Source organism: Salvelinus sp. IW2-2015, linkage group LG15 (genome assembly GCF_002910315.2).
Source record: "Salvelinus sp. IW2-2015 linkage group LG15, ASM291031v2, whole genome shotgun sequence".
Taxonomy (NCBI): Eukaryota; Metazoa; Chordata; class Actinopteri; order Salmoniformes; family Salmonidae; genus Salvelinus; species Salvelinus sp. IW2-2015.
In genome coordinates this window covers 42,701,153-42,718,850 of record NC_036855.1, presented here as the reverse complement: position 1 = coordinate 42,718,850, position 17,698 = coordinate 42,701,153, and the positions used below count along the sequence as shown (strand labels likewise).

Sequence of the window (17,698 nt, the reverse complement as noted above, 5' to 3'; positions counted from 1 at the left end):
GCTGATTTTCTTTTGATTTTCCCATGGTGTAAGCAAAGAGGCACTGAGTTTGAAGGTAAGCCTTGAAATACAGCCACAAGTACACCTCCAGTTGACTCAAATTATGTCAATTAGCCTATCAGAAGCTTCTAAAGCCATTACATCATTTTCTGGAATTTTCCAAGCTGTTTAAAGGCACAGTCAAATTAGTGTATGTAAACTTCTGACCCACTGGAATTGTGATACAGTGAAATAATCTGTCTGTAAACAATTGTTGGGAAAATTACTTGTGTGATGCACAAAGTAGATGTCTAACCGACAAATTTGTGGAGTGTTGAAAAACGAGTTTTAATGACTCAAACCTAAGTGTATGTAAACTTCCGACTTCAATTGTATATACACTCTGGGATGCTGGCTTCTAGGCAGTTCCTCTGTCCAGTGTCTGTGTTTTTTTGAATTTGAAATGTGAATTTGAACACAGAGTATTAATAAATGTTTTTCATTTTGACTGTCATTACAGAAGGCAGATTTTTGTATGCATATTGAAATTGTTCTTTTAATTTTCCAAACATGAACCAGACATTACTAATACTATGTGTTCAAATTGAAGATGCATGGATGATGTGCATAGGGTTTGGCTTTGTATCCCGTTACACTACTAGCTAGCTATTACATTAATTGTTTCATTCCTTTTTACTTAGAAATGTCCTTGTTTTTGAAAGAAAAGCACACAAAAAATCCATTAAAATAACATCACATTGATCAGAAATACAGTGTAGACATTGTTAATGTTGTAACTGGAAACGGCAGATTTTTTAAATGGAATATCTACATAGGCGTACAGAGGCCCATTATCAGCAACCATCACTCCTGTGTTCCAATGGCACGTTGTGTTAGCTAATCCAAGTTTATCATTTTAAAAGGCTAATTGATCATTAGAAAACCCTTTTGCAATTATGTTAGCACAGCTGAAAAGTGGCCTCCTTTTAGACTAGTTGAGTATCTGGAGCATCAGCATTTGTGGGTTTGATTACAGGCTCAAAATGTCCAGAAACAAAGCACTTACTTCTTAAACTCGTCAGTCTATTCTTGTTCTGAGAAATGAAGGCTATTCCATGTGAGAAATTGCCGAGAAACTGAAGATCTCGTACAACGCTGTGTACTACTCCCTTCACAGAACAATGCAAACTGTCTCTAACCAGAATAGAAAGAGGAGTGGGAGGCCCCGGTGCACAACTGAGCAAGAGGACAAGTACAGTAGTGTCTAGTTTGAGAAACAGACACCTCACAAGTGCTCAACAGGCAGCTTCATTAAATAGTACCCGCAAAACACCAGTCTAAACGTCAACAGTGAAGAGGCGACTCCGGGATGCTGGCCTTCTAGGCAGAGTTGCAAAGAGAAAAACATATCTCAGACGGGACAATAAAATAAAAGAATAAGATTGGCAAAAAAACACAGACACTGGACAGAGAGAACTCTGCCTAGAAGGCCAGCATCCCAGAGTGTATATACAATTGAAGTCGGAAGTTTACATACACTTAGGTTTGAGTCATTAAAACTCGTTTTTCAACCACTCCACAAATTTGTCGGTTAGGACATCTACTTTGTGCATCACACAAGTAATTTTCCCAACAATTGTTTCAGACAGATTATTTCACTGTATCACAATTCCAGTGGGTCAGAAGTTTACATACACTAATTTGACTGTGCCTTTAAACAGCTTGGAAAATTCCAGAAAATGATGTAATGGCTTTAGAAGCTTCTGATAGGCTAATTGACATAATTTGAGTCAACTGGAGGTGTACTTGTGGCTGTATTTCAAGGCTTACCTTCAAACTCAGTGCCTCTTTGCTTTACACCATGGGAAAATCAAAAGAAATCAGCCAAGACCTCTAAAAATTAGTAGACCTCTACAAGTCTGGTTCATCCTTGGGAGCAATTTCCAAATGCTGAAGGTACCACGTTATCATCTGTAAAAACAATAGTACGCAAGTATAAACACCATGGGACCACGCAGCTGTCATACCACTCAGGAAGGAGACGCGTTCTGTCTCCTAGAGATGAACATACTTTGGGGCGAAAAGTGTAAATCAATCCCAGAACAACAGCAAAGGACCTTTGTGAAGATGCTGAGGAAACAGGTACAAAAGTATCTATATCCACAGTAAAACGAGTCCTATATCGACATAAGCTGAAAGGCTGCTCAGCAAGGAAGAAGCCACTGCTCCAAAACCGCCATAAAAAGCCAGACTACAGTTTGCAACTGCACATGGGGACAAAGATCGTACTTTTTGGAGAAATTTTCTCTGGTCTGATGAAACAAAAATAGAACTGTTTGGCCATAATGACCATTGTTATGTTTGGAGGAAAAAGGGGGAGGCTTGCAACCCGAAGAACACCATCCCAACCGTGAAGCATGGGGGTGACAGCATCATGTTGTGGGGGGGTGCTTTGCTGCAGGAGGGACTGGTGCAGTTCACAAAATAGATGGTAACATGAGGAAGGAAAATTTATATGGATATATTGAAGCAACATCTCAAGTCATCAGTCAGGAAGTTAAAGCTTGGTCACAAATGGGTCTTCCAAATGAACAATGACCCCAAGCATACTTTAAAAGTTGGTGGGAAATGGCTTAAGGACATCAAAGTCAAGGTATTGGAGTGGCCATCATAAAGCCCTGACCTCAATCCCATAGAAAATGTGTGGGCAGAACTGAAAAAGCGTGTGCGAGCAAGGAGGCCACAAACCTGACTCGGTTACACCAGCTCTGGAATGAGCCAAAATTCACCCAACTTATTGTGGGAAGCTTGTGGAAGGCTACCTGAAACATTTGACCCAAGTTAAACTATTTAAAGGCAATGCTACCAAATACTAATTGAGTGTATGTAAACTTCTGACCCACTGGGAATGTGATTAAAGAAATAAAAGCTGAAATACATAATTCGCTGTACTATTATTCTGACATTTCACATTTTTTAAATAAAGTTGGGATCCTAACTGACCTAAGACAGGGAATTTTTACTAGGATTAAATGTCACGAATTGTGAAAAACGGAGTTTAAATGTATTTGGCTAAGGTGTATGTAAACCTTCAACTGTATATAGTCAAACGTTTGGACACACCTACTCATTCAAGGTTTTTCTTTATCTTTACTATATTCTATATTGTAACACATATGGAATCATGTAGTATCCCCCCCACCAATTTTGAAAAATATTTTAGATTATTCAAAGTAGCCACCCTTTGCCTTGATGACAGCATTGCATGCTCCCAAACAGCTTCACCTGGAATGCTTTTCCAACCTTTTTGAAGGAGTTCCCACATATGCTGTGCACTTGTTGGCTGCTTTTCCTTCACTCTGTGGTCCAACTCATCCCAAACCATCTCAATTGGGTTGAGGTTGGGTGATCGTGGAGGCCAGGTCATCTGATGCAGCACTCCATCACTTTCCTTCTTGGTCAAATAGGCCTTACACAGCTTGTAGGTGTGTTTTGGGTCATTGTCCTGTTGAAAAACAAATGATAGTCCCACTAAGCRCAAACCAGATGGGATGGCGTATCGCGGCAGAATGCTGTGGTAGTCATGCTCGTTAAGTGTGCCTTGATTCTAAATAAATTAGACTGTGTCACCAGCACAGCACCCCCACACCATCACACCTCCTCCATGCTTCACACTGGGAACCACACATGTGGAGATCAACCGTTCACCTACTCTGCGTCTCACAAAGACACAGCGGTTTGAACCAAAAATAAAAAATTTGGATTCATCAGAGCAAAGGACATATTCCACCAGTCTGTCCACTGTTCGTGTTCCTTGACCCAAGCAAGTCTCTTTTATTGGTGTCCTTTAGTACTGGTTTCTTTGCAGCAATTCAACCATGAAGGCTAGATTCACGCAATCTCATTTGAACAGTTGATCTTGAGATGTTCACATTTTATCTTGAGATGTGTCTGTTACTTGAACTCTGAAGCATTTATTTGGGCTGCATTTTCTGAGGCTGGTAACACTAATAATCCTCTGCATCAGAGGTAACTCTGGATCTTGCTTTCCTGTGGTGGGCCTCATGAGAGCCACTTTCATCATAGCGCTTGATGGTTTTTGCGACTGCACTTGAAGAAACTTTCAACGTTTTTGAAATTTTCCGGATTGACTGACCTTCATGTCTTAAAGTAATGATGGACTGTCATTTCTCTTTGCTTATTTTAGCTGTTCTTGCCATAATATGGACATGGTATTTTACTAAATAGGGCAATCTTCTGTATACCACCCCTTGTCACAGCACAACTGATTGGCTCAAACGCATTAAGAAGGAAAGAAATTCCACAAATTAACTTTTAACAAGGCACACCTGTTAATTCCATGTGACTACGTCATGAAACTGGTTGAGAGAATGCCAGGAGTGTGCAAAGCTGTCATCAAGGCAAAGGGTGGCTACTTTGAAGAATCTCAAATATAAAATATACATTGATTTGTTTAACACTTTTTTGGTTACTAAAGGATTCCATATGTGTTATTTCATAGTTTTGATGTTTTCACTATATTATTATTCAATGTAGAAAATAGTAAAAATAAAGAAATACACTAGAATGAGTAGGTGTGTCCAAACTTTTGACTGGTACTGTATATATAGCCTTATCCATATAGATCATCTTTTTACATTTTAATGTCAAATTTGACTTCTGCTATTAGGTTTTGCGTTAGCAGAGTTTTAATGGAAAGGAATGGCCTAACAACAACATCCACAAACCAATCATGTCAATGGTGGACCTCCCCCCGCCCCCCACTCTTACTGTAATAAGTTATAAGTGCTTATGCTGATAATAGAAAAAGGCCAAATAATGACAGGGAAGTGTAGGCTATTGATGTTGGTGTCTTTCAAATAGCACTTCATTGTCCTGCCCTCTAACTCTCTTACTCCACCTTCCCCCGGTCCGCTTGGCAGTCGCTACTTTTCCTAGTCCCACAGACAAAGATGGGAAGTAGCAATTTTATTTTATTTTTTAAATCTGCTGTTTGATTCCACTTACAAGTACTGTTGGTGTGTCTGAAATGGTACCCTATTCCCCATGTAGCCTAGTGCACCACTTTTGACCAGAACCTATGAGAATAGCACTATGAAGCTCTGGTCAAAAGTAGTGCACTACAGTATACAGGGAATAAGGTGCCATTTTGGAAGCACACTGTGTTTTCCCTCCTGTAGAGGGAGGGGCCTTTTCAGCCCACAGTGGAAGCTGGTCAAACAAATAACTCAAATAACCTTTTCTTCGCCTCAGAATCAGGGATTCACAAACCCTCACTTTTTGAATCATATTTTAATCTCTTTACGATAAAAAAAGTGTTGTATTGTCTGCTGTCCAAAGCATTACTGTTATTCTGTGGTGGAAATTAAAAAATAAGTTATGTTGAGTCATTTAATCGTAACACAATAAAAACAACACAAAGATAATATTTGGAAATAAATATAAAATAGATAGTACAATACACTTTTTTTCTAGTAAAACCATCCTTCCTAGTCCTTCCATGAAGGCACTTCAAAGTACTTTACACATCTTTTCACAAACCCTGATTCCTATGAAGGTGACAAAGTCAATTTATTGGAAATTTGTGTGTGGGTTAACATGAGTCACATGAGACTAGTGTAAATGTACTGAGAGTGGAGGGACACCACTGTGCCTGTTTAGTTCAGGAAACACGTTGGCTTATCAAGCACAGACATACTGCTTGGCCACAGGTTGGGGGTTGGAAGGTGGTTTCCTGCTATTCTTCTGCCGAGTTGGGTTCCCATGAGTGGAAATGCTTGGTTCACAGCATTAGAGTCCAGCAAAGCAGGCTAGTGGTCCAGCTTCACATTGCACTTGCTCTATCTGATATCCTACTGAATAATATGCTATCTGCCGCATGTATAGTATAATTTAATCTGCTGAAGCTATGCATACCATTCACGGGCTTTGCAGGGTCTGCATCGGACGGAATCTGCCTCAGGTTTGTCACACTACTTTCTTCAGGTCTGACACAGTTGGGGGGTAGAGAAGGACTGGGGAACTTCAGATTACACTGCACACAGTGATAGTGTGCACTGGGAGACTAATAAATATAATACATCAGCAGTGTTGTATTAGCAGTGCTCTCATTAGACTGCCACTTCCATTATACTGTATAGGTGCAGGGGGAAATTGACCCCAGACACTGATCTTGGCATTTTCCCCACTAATGGTTATGGTTAGGATTGGGGGGAAGGTGATCCGAGATCTGTACCTAGGGGATTGTATTGATAGCTTCTAGTTAGTTTCAGTCATGTCAATATTCTGGATGATACTGTAGTTTGGATGTTCATCCGGTAGAGTAAAGACTTGATGGAGAAATGTTGTTCATACTTCAAGCTTCAGGGATTTCATCTGAGCTGCACAGTTGAGTTCCTATGTACACCTTAGCCAAATACATTTAAACTCAGTTTTTCCACAATTCCTGACATTTAATCCTAGTAAAAATTCCCTGTCTTAGGTCAGTTAGGATCACCACTTTATTTTAAGAATGTGAAATGTCAGAATAATAGTAGAGAGAATTATTTCAGGTTTTATTTCTTTAATCACATTCCCAGTGGGTCAGAAGTTTACATACACTCAATTAGTATTTGGTAGCATTGCCTTTTTTTTTCTTTTTTTTTTTACTTGGGTCAAATGTTTCAGGTAGCCTTCCTCAAGCTTCCCACAATAAGTTGGGCAAATTTTGGCCCATTCCTCATGACAGAGCTGGTGTAACTGAGTCCGGTTTGTAGGCCTCCTTGCTCGCACACGATTTTTCAGTTCTGCCCACACATTTTCTATAGGATTGAGGTCAGGGCTTTGTGATGGCCACTCCAATACCTTGACTTTGTGGTTGTTAAGCCATTTTCCACAACTTTGGAAGTATGCTTGGGGTCATTGTCTGTTTGGAAGACCCATTTGTGACCAAGCTTTAACTTCCTGACTGATGTCTTGAGATATTGCTTCAATATATCCACATAACTTTCCTACCTCATGATGCCATCTATTTTGTGCACCAGTGCACCAGTCCCTCCTGCAGCAAAGCACCCCCACAACATGATGCTGCCACCCCCATGCTTCACGGTTGGGATGGTGTTCTTCGGCTTGCAAGTCTCCACTTTTTTCCTCCAAACATAATGCTGGTCATTATGGCCAAACAGTTCTATTTCTGTTTCATCAGACCAGAGAACATTTCTCCAAAAAGTACGATCTTTTTCCCCATGTGCAGTTGCAAACCGTAGTCTGGCTTTTTTATGGCGGTTTTGGAGCAGTGGCTTCTTCATTGCTGAGCGGCCTTTCAGGTTATGTTGATATAGGACTTGTTTTACTGTGGATATAGATACTTTTGTACCTGTTTCCTCCAGCATCTTCACAAGGTCCTTTGCTGTTGTTCTCGGATTGATTTGCACTTTTCGCACCAAAGTACGTTAATCTCTAGGAGACAGAACGCGTCTCCTTCCTGAGCGGTATGATGGCTGCGTGGTCCCAATGGTGTTTATACTTGTGTACTATTGTTTGTACAGATGAACGTGGTACAGGCGTTTGGAAATTGCTCCCAAGGATGAACCAGACTTGTGGAGGTCTACTTTTTGTCTGAGATCTTGGCTGATTTCTTTTTATTTTCCCATGATGTAAAGCAAAGAGGCACTGAGTTTGAAGGTAGGCCTTGAAATACAGCCACAAGTACACCTCCAATTGACTCAAATGATGTCAATTAGCCTATCAGAAGCTTCTAAAGCCATTACATAATTTTCTGGAATTTTCCAAGCTGTTTAAATAAAGGCACAGTCAAATTAGTGTATGTAAACTTCTGACCCACTGGAATTGTGATACAGTGAAATAATCTGTATGTAAACAATTGTTGGGAAAATTACTTGTGTGATGCACAAATTAGATGTCCTAACCGACAAATTTGTGGAGTGGTTGAAAAACGAGTTTTAATGACTCAAACCTAAGTGTATGTAAACTTCCGACTTCAACTGTCGATCTAAGTTGGCTAAACTTGAAATACATAGCTTAGCTAGCTACTCACAAGCATGTGAGCTTGAGAGATTGTTTATGAGAACTGTGCTAATTCTCTATAATGCCTGCTACATGTACATTATTAGTGAATGTGCATGGTTCTGGTTAAATTTGTAACAAAAGGGGCATTTTCATAGACCGACTTAAAAGCCAGATCAGTGATTATTGCAAAAAGTGCAGGTTAAACTATTTTGATAAAATAATATAATTATTTGTGGGTCTTATGGTTGTGGATAGGCTAACGTGTAGCCTACAGAATATAGCCTTTTGGAATATAATCAAATATGGGGCCTATTGCAACCATCGATGGCACTAGATTATCGCCAGATTATGACTCGCCAGCTGACGTCTCGTCGAACCGTACTGAATTCCATTGCACAGCTGATCTCAATTGCAACCATTATAGGTCACCCTAAAATATGATGTCCGTATTACCTTAGTCCTGTTTGCAACCAAAGTCTTTCAAGATATGTTCGCCCTCTGGTTGGTATTGTATGATTGGAAACTAATGTTGGTGTGGCTTATTGTTAATACTTTATTTGTTTCCTATTTTATGTAATCCTAAAGTGTCTGGTATGGTAATTTCTTATCAAGATCGTGGGTAAAATATCCCTGGACAGTCCATATTTGAAATGTGTAAATACATAAAGTCAATCAAGGGGATTGAGTACTTTGTGCAGAAGAGTGTGGGCCAGAATCAAACCCACACCGACCTGGTAGGCTTATATGTGCACGCTGAAGGCAGTGGCCTAACCCCTAGACCACCGCATGCCATGTTTGAACAAAATTTTGATCTTAGGATACACTTGTATGTCGTATTCTAGTGGGGTTATGCAGACATACCAATATCTATCTGGGGTTATTCATCTATAGAGAACGATGGTTGTTGACGTGTATGTCTGCATTTCAGATACATTTGAACAATCGGGAGATAATTATTTTGATAGCAAGCCCTGATCCCAATGACTTGACTGCCCCTGCATGGAGAGAAACTAAACTGCTATTTTTCAGTGATTTGCAAAGTTAATTTGAATTTCCTGATGCAGCAGGAAAATCCTCTGCGACAAAAGAGTGATCAAGTTAAGATCCAACATCTGTAAAGCCAGTCAACATACACATTGTGTTGAAAACCTGTTTATCATCCTTAACAATGACTGCTTTCTTGGCACCAACCAATACTAAGCTAAAGGAATTCATTGGAATGCTAGTTGAATCATTTCAGAATAACTGTGCCAGTAGCTCGAGTGTTGTAGACCTAAGTCCACATAACCAGAGCTGAGATGCTTTATTTCCCCATTTCTGTTTGAACTGGTGCCTCTAGACAGACATCTTGATTGGGACTATTCAAACACTGTCACTGTCTTTACTGTTAGTCCAGGCCGTGGTTAGTAAATTAAAGGTCAGTCCACCTCAAAAACCACAAGAAAGAGGATTTCGACCCCCACCATCTCAGATTGTTGAGAAATTAATACTGCAGTTAAAAAAATATGACTAGCATTCCTTATTTTGTTGAACTATAATTTGATCTCTGAGAAATTAAGCTAATTGATTGCACCCAAATTGGCCATTTAAATGTATAGGATTCATATAATATTCAATAAATATATTACCTAACATCCGATTTGAATCGCACTTTTTTCTAAAAATGAGTTAGACCAGAAGAATCCATACAAATAGTTCTGACCACTAGATGGTGCTGTTCCTGGTATTAATGTTAAAGGTATAGTTCACTCAAATTACAAAATGAAATATTGGTTTCCTGTAAGCAGTCTATGGACAAGGTATGACAGCAATCCGTGCTTTAGTTTTGTTGTCCACTGTTTCAAATGCTAACTTTTTAGCATTTGTGGCACAAATCCAATGCAAGTCAGTGGTACCTAATATTATCATTTTCACGCTTCATGGCCAAATCATCCTAAAGTATCTACAAATATATTGTGTAGCTCAATGATGTTACTTATAGAAATGCTAATATAGTGTCCATTGAATTGCATTGGATTTGTGCCACAAATGCAAAAATGTTAGCATTTGAAACCGTGGCCAGGTAAACAAAACCAAAACATAGGTTGCTTTCATACTTTGTCCATAAACTGCTTACAGGGTAAGGACACCAATGTGTAATTTGGGTGAAATATCCCTTTAATGTTGAGCGGGGGAATATTGTTTTACAAAAAAATCACCTAATAGCAGGAACAGCACCACCTAGTGGTCAGAACCTAGTAATATCAGGTTGTAGTATGCGACATAAACCTAACTTCAATTACTAATTTCTCTGATCACCAAATTCACTGAGAATGCATTACATAGGGTGAAGAAACAATACTCAGAGCCACAGCTCCATACTACTTGTCAGACATAGAGAACTGATACTGTCGATTTGTTGTTGGGCTGGGATTGGCGTGGGGCGTCCATGGGTGGCTTTTGACCATTTCTTTGGATTCCTCAAAGTTTAGTCCAAATTGGATGTCGGGTACTGTTAAATATTATATGAATCCTATCAAATGAAATGGGCAATTTGGGTGCAATCAATTAGCTTAGAGATCAAATTATATTTAAAGAAAATAATGTTGCATGAATGCTAATCTTATCTGCTTTTAACTACAGAAATGATTTCACAACAATCTGAAATGACGTGGAACGACCCTTAAGGATGTTCGGAACAGTTCCCATGTTTGTCAGCAAATGTTTCCTTGGTCAGATCTCCCAGCAACAGCGTGCTCCGCTGTTTCTCTGGCTTCTCCACTCTTTAGTGTTTTTAATATCGCTGGCAGCTTGAGGCCGTGGCATTGAAGCTTTTGTCCTGGGAAAGCTCCCATGGAGCCCAACTTTTCATTCTTTACTGACCTGGTTACAAGGGACTCTGCACTGCTGCTGCTGCTATTAGTGGCTGTAGGGGGTCCAAGCCAATGGAAGATGTCACATTTGTAATGTTTACTTCTGGCCTTGGGATTTTCATGAGAAACTGATTCTCATACTGTACTGTATAGCTGCGATCACACTGCACTTAGCCCAGGGTTAACAGCCTTCCTAGCCCTGGGTTAAGAGAGATTTCAGCCCAGGCTAAGAACAATGCAGTGTAAAAAGGCATTATTTCTCAATGTTTGTACACTTAGACAGTGATTGATTAATTCTACGATTCAGTGTCAGTTTTTCCTTTTAAATTTGTATGAATACAATTACATGGAGGAGGGACCTCATTCTACATCAGCAGTTCTACTCTGAGACGCTTTATGAATGTGCTCCCTAATCTAGCTCCACTTTCTTACATGGGTAGGAAGGCAGCAAGTTCAATGGGAATTCAAAGTAATATGATCTCTTTGGCTCTGGCAGGTGACTATCCTTCGGGGTAAAGATGGCTTCGGCTTCACCATCTGCTCGGACTCACCTGTGCGTGTTCAGGCTGTCGATCCAGGTAAGTTGTTGCCTGGTCCCAGATCTAATTGTGCTCTCTTGCCAGCACTATGGTAAGGATGTTTGAGCAAGGCACTTAACCCTAATTGCTCCAGGGTCGCATGATAACAGGGCAATTCCACGGTTACAGAATGATGCTGAATCTCAGATTATTTTGTTTAAAATGTATATCAAACCGAAAACAATGATTGCAAAGTTTTAAAAAACAACATATGCATAAGGACGACTTTTAACAATTTCCACTGACTATTTCATAAAAACACATTTACTTGAAGAACAGTGCAGATGCAAAGTTTGGTAACAGAATGACAGTTTGTGCTGTTTGTGCCGTCATTCTGTTACCAAACTTTGCATCTGCACTGTTCTTCAAGTAAATGTGTTTTTAAATAAAATATTCAGTAGAAATTGTTAAAAGTTGTCTTTGTGCATGTATGGTTTGTTTAAAGCTACAATCCTTAGTTCCTACAGTGGTTCCTCAATTTAAAGTTTTGAAGTTATGCTACGGTGCATTGAGATACATTATGATATAGTACAGTATATTGCGTCACCGCAAGGGGGAGTTAGAATGCTGATTATGCTTTTGGGTTCAGTGTAATGCATTGGTACAGAGGCGCTAATGTGTCTCTCTCCTCACTGAATGAATGACGTCAATTGAAGAATGATGGAAACCAGATAGAAACTGATAATTGTGCATATGACTTCACAATTGAATTTGAATGAACTGAATAATGAGGATAAAGAAGAAGAGGGTGATTTGAATTTAGAACAATAGTGTAAGAATTGTTCTTCTTCTGGGCCTCCGAGTGGCACAGCGGTCTAAAATGCTGACCAGACCGCTCGCGTCTGCATGTTGATTTTGTCCACCCACATCAGACGCGTATCAGGACACGCAGGTTGAAATATTAAAACAAACTCTGAACCAACTAAATTAATTTGGGGACAGGTCGAAAAGCAATTAAACTTGCTTGCTGTTGTCCAGGGATATAAACATTGTTGTTATTTTACCTGAAATACACAAGGTCCTCTACTCCGACAATTAATCCACAGATAAAAGGGTAAACAGAGTTAATGTCTAGCAATCTCTCCTCCTTCAGGCTTCTTCTTCTTTGGACTGGCTGTTGGCAATCAACTTTAAGGTGCATTACCCCCACCAACTGGATGGGAGTGTGGACCTCAGTTCATCTTTCAGTCACCCACATGGGTATATGCTCCTAAAAACCAATGAGGAGATGGAAGAGGCGAGACAACCAAGTTCTATTTTAGTGCCTGGCAATGCAGATGCTCGCGAGCAGTGTGGGTGCAATGTTTGAATAACATGTATGTGTAAATTTATGTTGCGACGCAAGCGGGGTGGTCAGCATGTAAGGCACTGCATCGCAGTGCTAGAGGCGTCACTACAGACCTGGGTTCGATCCCAGGCTGTATCACAACCTGCCATGATCGGGAGTCCCATAGGGCGGCGCACAATTGGCACAGCGTCGTCCGGGTTAGGGGAGGGTTTGGCCAGGGGGGCTTTACTTGGTTCATCGCTCTCTAGTGACTCATTGTGGCGGGCCGGGTGCCTGCAGGCTGACCCCGGTCGTCAGTTGAATGGTGTTTCCTCTGACATCATTGGTGCAGCTGGCTTCCGGGTTAAGCGGGCGGGTGTTAGTAGTTCTTCCTTTTAAAAGTTGCGTCATACTGCAGCACACCTTGCGGGCTGCCGCAGAATTCTATGGCACGTTATTTCATTGTCAGCCGTTGTTACCATTAATGCTAGTTAGTGCTAGTTTGACCACCAGAGAAGCATTTGATAGCCTTCAATATTGGCTGTACTAGAGAATTTTAAATATTTTTTGTAAGAACACTATACGGGATTGATTTTAAGAAATGTAGCTTAATTAATATGATACATTTTATGGTGTTTCTATTCCATGACATGAAAAATGAAACCCTTAGAGTTTCCGTCAGGATGTAACGGAAAATATGGCGCTGTACAATGTGACGGTCGGGAGTAGGCTTCAGTACTAAGAGCATAACATTTCCACACCCTAATTGGAGTCTAACCAATACCCAAACGGAGATTCAGTGAAAATAAAAATGTTATTGATTTATCAATACCAGTCCCCATGCTTGTCTCAGAGCAGTGTGAAACGTTGCTGAAATAGTTGACCACAGCGGGTAGGTTATTGCTTCATATCCTATTGCTTCTAACTTCAATATGCTTTTTAAATAAATAAGACCAACACTACTTTTAACAACACATTAATCAACACTAGTGAAACTCATGTCGCCTACTGTAGGCCTACAGCCAATAATTAGATTTAGAGGTTTGGAGGGGCATTTTTTATTAGGGCAAATCTGATCTGTGAGAATATCTAAGGGGCTTTTGTATAATTCTAAATTAATTAATAATAATAATAATAATAATCACTTTGTTTAAAAATAACAATATTTTAGAGATTTCATTTTTAAATAACCTAAAGTGAGTGAGGAAAAAGACAATTCTTGAACATGGGGTGAGACATTGTTACTAATTTGTAAAGAAAGCCAGTTTGTTATTTAGAATGATTTATTTCTGTTTTTAGAGGGAGAGAAACCAAAAGCCTACCGTCGCCTCATGGTTCTCAAAGGTCCCATAGGGCGGCGCACAATTGGCCCAGCATCGTCCAGGTTTGGCCGGTGTAGGCCGTCATTGTAAATAAGAATTTGTTCTTAACTGACTTGCCTAGTTAAATAAATGTCACGTTGTACAGGGCCATATTTTCCTAACGGAAACCCTGAGGGTTTTGTTTTTCTTGGAATAGAAACACAATAATATCAAAGTAATTAAGCTAAAATTCTTAAAATCATTCCCATATACTATATTCTTACAAAAAATGTTTTAAATTCTCTAGTACAGCCAATAACTTTCGGTTATTTGAAAACAAAATTATCTCCAAAATATCGTTAATGTTTTCAACCACTTGTTTTTCACAAGGGATATTAGCAGGACAATCGACACGATGTGGTCCCAAAAACACCTCTGATATAGGGTCCAGCATATCTCTTGCTGATGTCATTGAATGTCTCTGTTTAAGTAGTATTTTAGTATTTTGATACTTTGTTTAAGTCAAACTATGTGGATGGGGCCTCCCGAGTGGCGCAGTGGTCTAAGACACTGCACCGCAGTGCAAACTGCGTTGCTACAGATGCTGGTTTGATACCCGTGCCGCCCGAGACAAGGAGACCCATGAGGCAACGCACAATTGGCCCAGCGTCATTCGGGTTAGGGGAGGGTGTGGCTGGCCGGGATGTCCTTGTCCAAAAAATAGGCATGTGGGCTTTTGTTTTTTTCTCCCTCTAAAAACAGAAATAAATCATTCTAAATAACAAACTGTCTTTGTTTACAAATTAGTAAGAATGTCTCACCCCATGTTCAAGAATGGCCTTTTTCCCTTCATTCAGATTACAATCGCTCACTTTCGGTTATTTGAAAACTAAATAATCTCCAAAATATAGTTATTTTTTAAGAAAGTTGGTTGCAATTTCAGTTTAATCCACCAGAAAAGACAGAACAAATAATACAACGAATATTGTGGTTAAACTCAAATATACTGATAAAAAAAACAACTATCAATTGGAACCTTTAACAACTGGAAGGGAAAAAGTATTATTATTATTAACCCTGCATTATAATTATATAAAAGCCCCTTTTAGATATTCTGTGTTTTTATTTACAATAGTGATGGACAGCTGGAGGTATTTTGTTTTTCACAAGCGTAGCAGGCTGTGAATTCTGTAAACAAGGTTTCTAGGATGGGCTATTAGCAGGACAATATATATTGGTCATATTGGTCATGGCTCCTGAGTGGCGCAGTGGTGTAAGGCTCTCCATCTCAGTGCAAGAGCCATCACTGGTATGAATCCAGGCTGTATCACATCTAACCATGATTGGGAGTCCCACAGGGTTGTGTACAATTGGACCACTATCAACTGGGTTTGGCTGTCATTGTAAATAAGTATTTGTTCTTAACTGGCTTGCCTAGTTAAATAAAGGTCCAATTTAAAAAACAACTGTCAGCAATATTATTTGGCCCCCCCAAATTTATTATGAAAATAGTTTTCATTAAAAAAAAACAATAAAAGAAAATACTCCCAAATGCAATGTCCCAAGAAGGAAGTCACCGAACCTAATAGCTATATATATATATATATATATATATATATATATAACTTGTTATGCAAGTGTTGCACACCAACAGATGGGGAAAAAACAACGAATTTCTACAATACTCTTCATTTTAACTTGACTTTACAAACTACAAGAGGGCTTAATTGGAGTCTATTTCTTCGGAGCCTAGGCCTATGTAAAATAACTTAACTGGCAGAGGTTGGCTATGAGGCTTAAACATCCACTATTCCAAGATTAACCTGTAATGCGCCACATGTAGAAAATACATTAGTCAATTCATTCTTAATCAATCCAAACAATTCAAATTCGAAATTCATACTTTCCAATTGATTAACTTCTCCAGGATAGGGGGCAGCATTCTGAATTTTGGATGAAAAGCGTGCCCAAATTAAACTGCCTGCTACTCATGCCCAGAAACTAAGATATGCATATTATTAGTATAAATGTTTTTTTGGGGATTCAGTTCATTTGCATGGCAAAGAGGGACTTTGCAATTAATTGCAATTCATCTGATCACTCTTCATAACATTCTGGAGTACATGCAAATTGACATCATACAAACTGAGGCAGCAGACTTTGTGAAAATTAATATTTGTGTCATTCTCAAAACTTTTGGCCACGACTGTACATCCATGTGTGGACTTACCTAGGAATGATATATAAATACCCATTTGATTCTTGAAGAATATCACTTTAAAATTTCTCATGAGCTTAGTTCAAATGTCGTACCCCATCAGAACCCAAAATATGAGCTTGTTTTACACCAATGTTTGTAAATGATGTACGTGTAAACAAACACTGTACAGCCTCAAAACATGGTTAAAACTATAATTTATCATGGCTGGTCAGTACTTGCATCAGCTTTTTAGGAAAACAGAGGCATGGTGTCCGATTTGTTATTGTTTCAATTAAGGTTTAACTTTGCAATCATTGGTTTTTGTTTGGCATACAAATTAAAGTGAAAAGTCTGAGTCTCAGCATCATTCTGAGGGGTATTCCAGAAACCAGAACTTGTGCAAACTCAGAATTTCCGACTCCAGAAAGAGAGCTTGAAAGAGAGCCTGATCAGAAACCATAGCAATGTATTCTCTGAAGCAAACCTGCTATCTACTAGTTTAACCTAATCTTAACTTGTCCTGGTGAATAGATACGGGACTTCTGGTTCGTCACTATGGCCTCTCCCTTCTTGGAAAATCCACTTGACATCGGAGTCTGCTTTGTTTGCCGTGCTTTACAAAGGGAACAAATTATTGGACCTCGAATACATCCTTTAGATCAGTGGTTCCCACACTTTTTACGCAACCTCCAGCTGCGTATCCCCTCTAGCACCAGGGTCAGTGCACTCTCAAATGTTGTTTTTTGCCATCATGAGTGCCATCATGAATGAGTGTGAGTTTGTCACAACCCCACATGGGAAGTGACAAAGAGCTCTTATAGGACCAGGGCACAAATAATAATATAATAAATCATTTTGCTCTTTTTTTTAACCATCTTACATATTATACCTTATTTGTTCATCGAAAATTGTGAATAACTCACCACAGGTTAATGAGAAGGGTGTGATTGAAAGGATGCACATAACTCTGCAATGTTGGGTTGTATTGGAGAGTCTGTCTTAAATAAATCATTTTCCACACACAGTCTGTGCCTGTATTTAGTTTTCATGCTAGTGAGGCCCGAGAATCCACTCACATAGGCACGTGGTTGCAAAGGGCATCAGTGTCTTAAGAAGGATTTGCCAAGGCAGGATACTCTGAGCGCAACCCAATCCAGAAATCTGGCAGTGGATTCTGATTTAATTCAATTTTCACAGAACCGCTTGTTGCAATTTGAGGTTCTCCTGTTCAGATATCGGTAAGTGAACTAGAGGCATGGCATGAAAGGGATAATGAATCTTGAGTTCATTTGAAGAATGATGGAAAGACCTGTGTGTTGTCCTTGTTAATGCAGACAAAGAGCTCCAACTTCTTAATCATAGCCTCAATATTGTCCAGCACATTGAATATAGTTGTGGAGAGTCCCTGTAATCCTAGATTCAGATCATTCAGGTGAGAAAAAACATCACACCGATAGGCCAGTCATGTGAATAACTCGTCACCATGCAAGCTT

The 17,698-nt window shown here is 39.5% G+C and overlaps 1 protein-coding gene across 2 annotated transcripts in view; it reads left to right on the top strand.

Moving 5' to 3' along the window:
- rgs3b (regulator of G protein signaling 3b) overlaps nucleotides 1-17,698 on the top strand; it is a 102,405-nt gene that overhangs the window by 15,644 nt on the left and 69,063 nt on the right. The window contains exons 1-2 of one of the 2 annotated variants that reach the window (XM_024003171.2): nucleotides 5,809-5,962; nucleotides 11,356-11,437. In XM_024003171.2, coding sequence (XP_023858939.1) covers nucleotides 5,909-5,962; nucleotides 11,356-11,437 — 136 coding nt within the window. In that variant the 5' untranslated portion in view covers nucleotides 5,809-5,908. Of the gene's footprint in view, nucleotides 1-5,808; nucleotides 5,963-11,355; nucleotides 11,438-17,698 lie in introns of those variants that run through there. The other variant, XM_024003170.2, reaches the window with a different exon arrangement.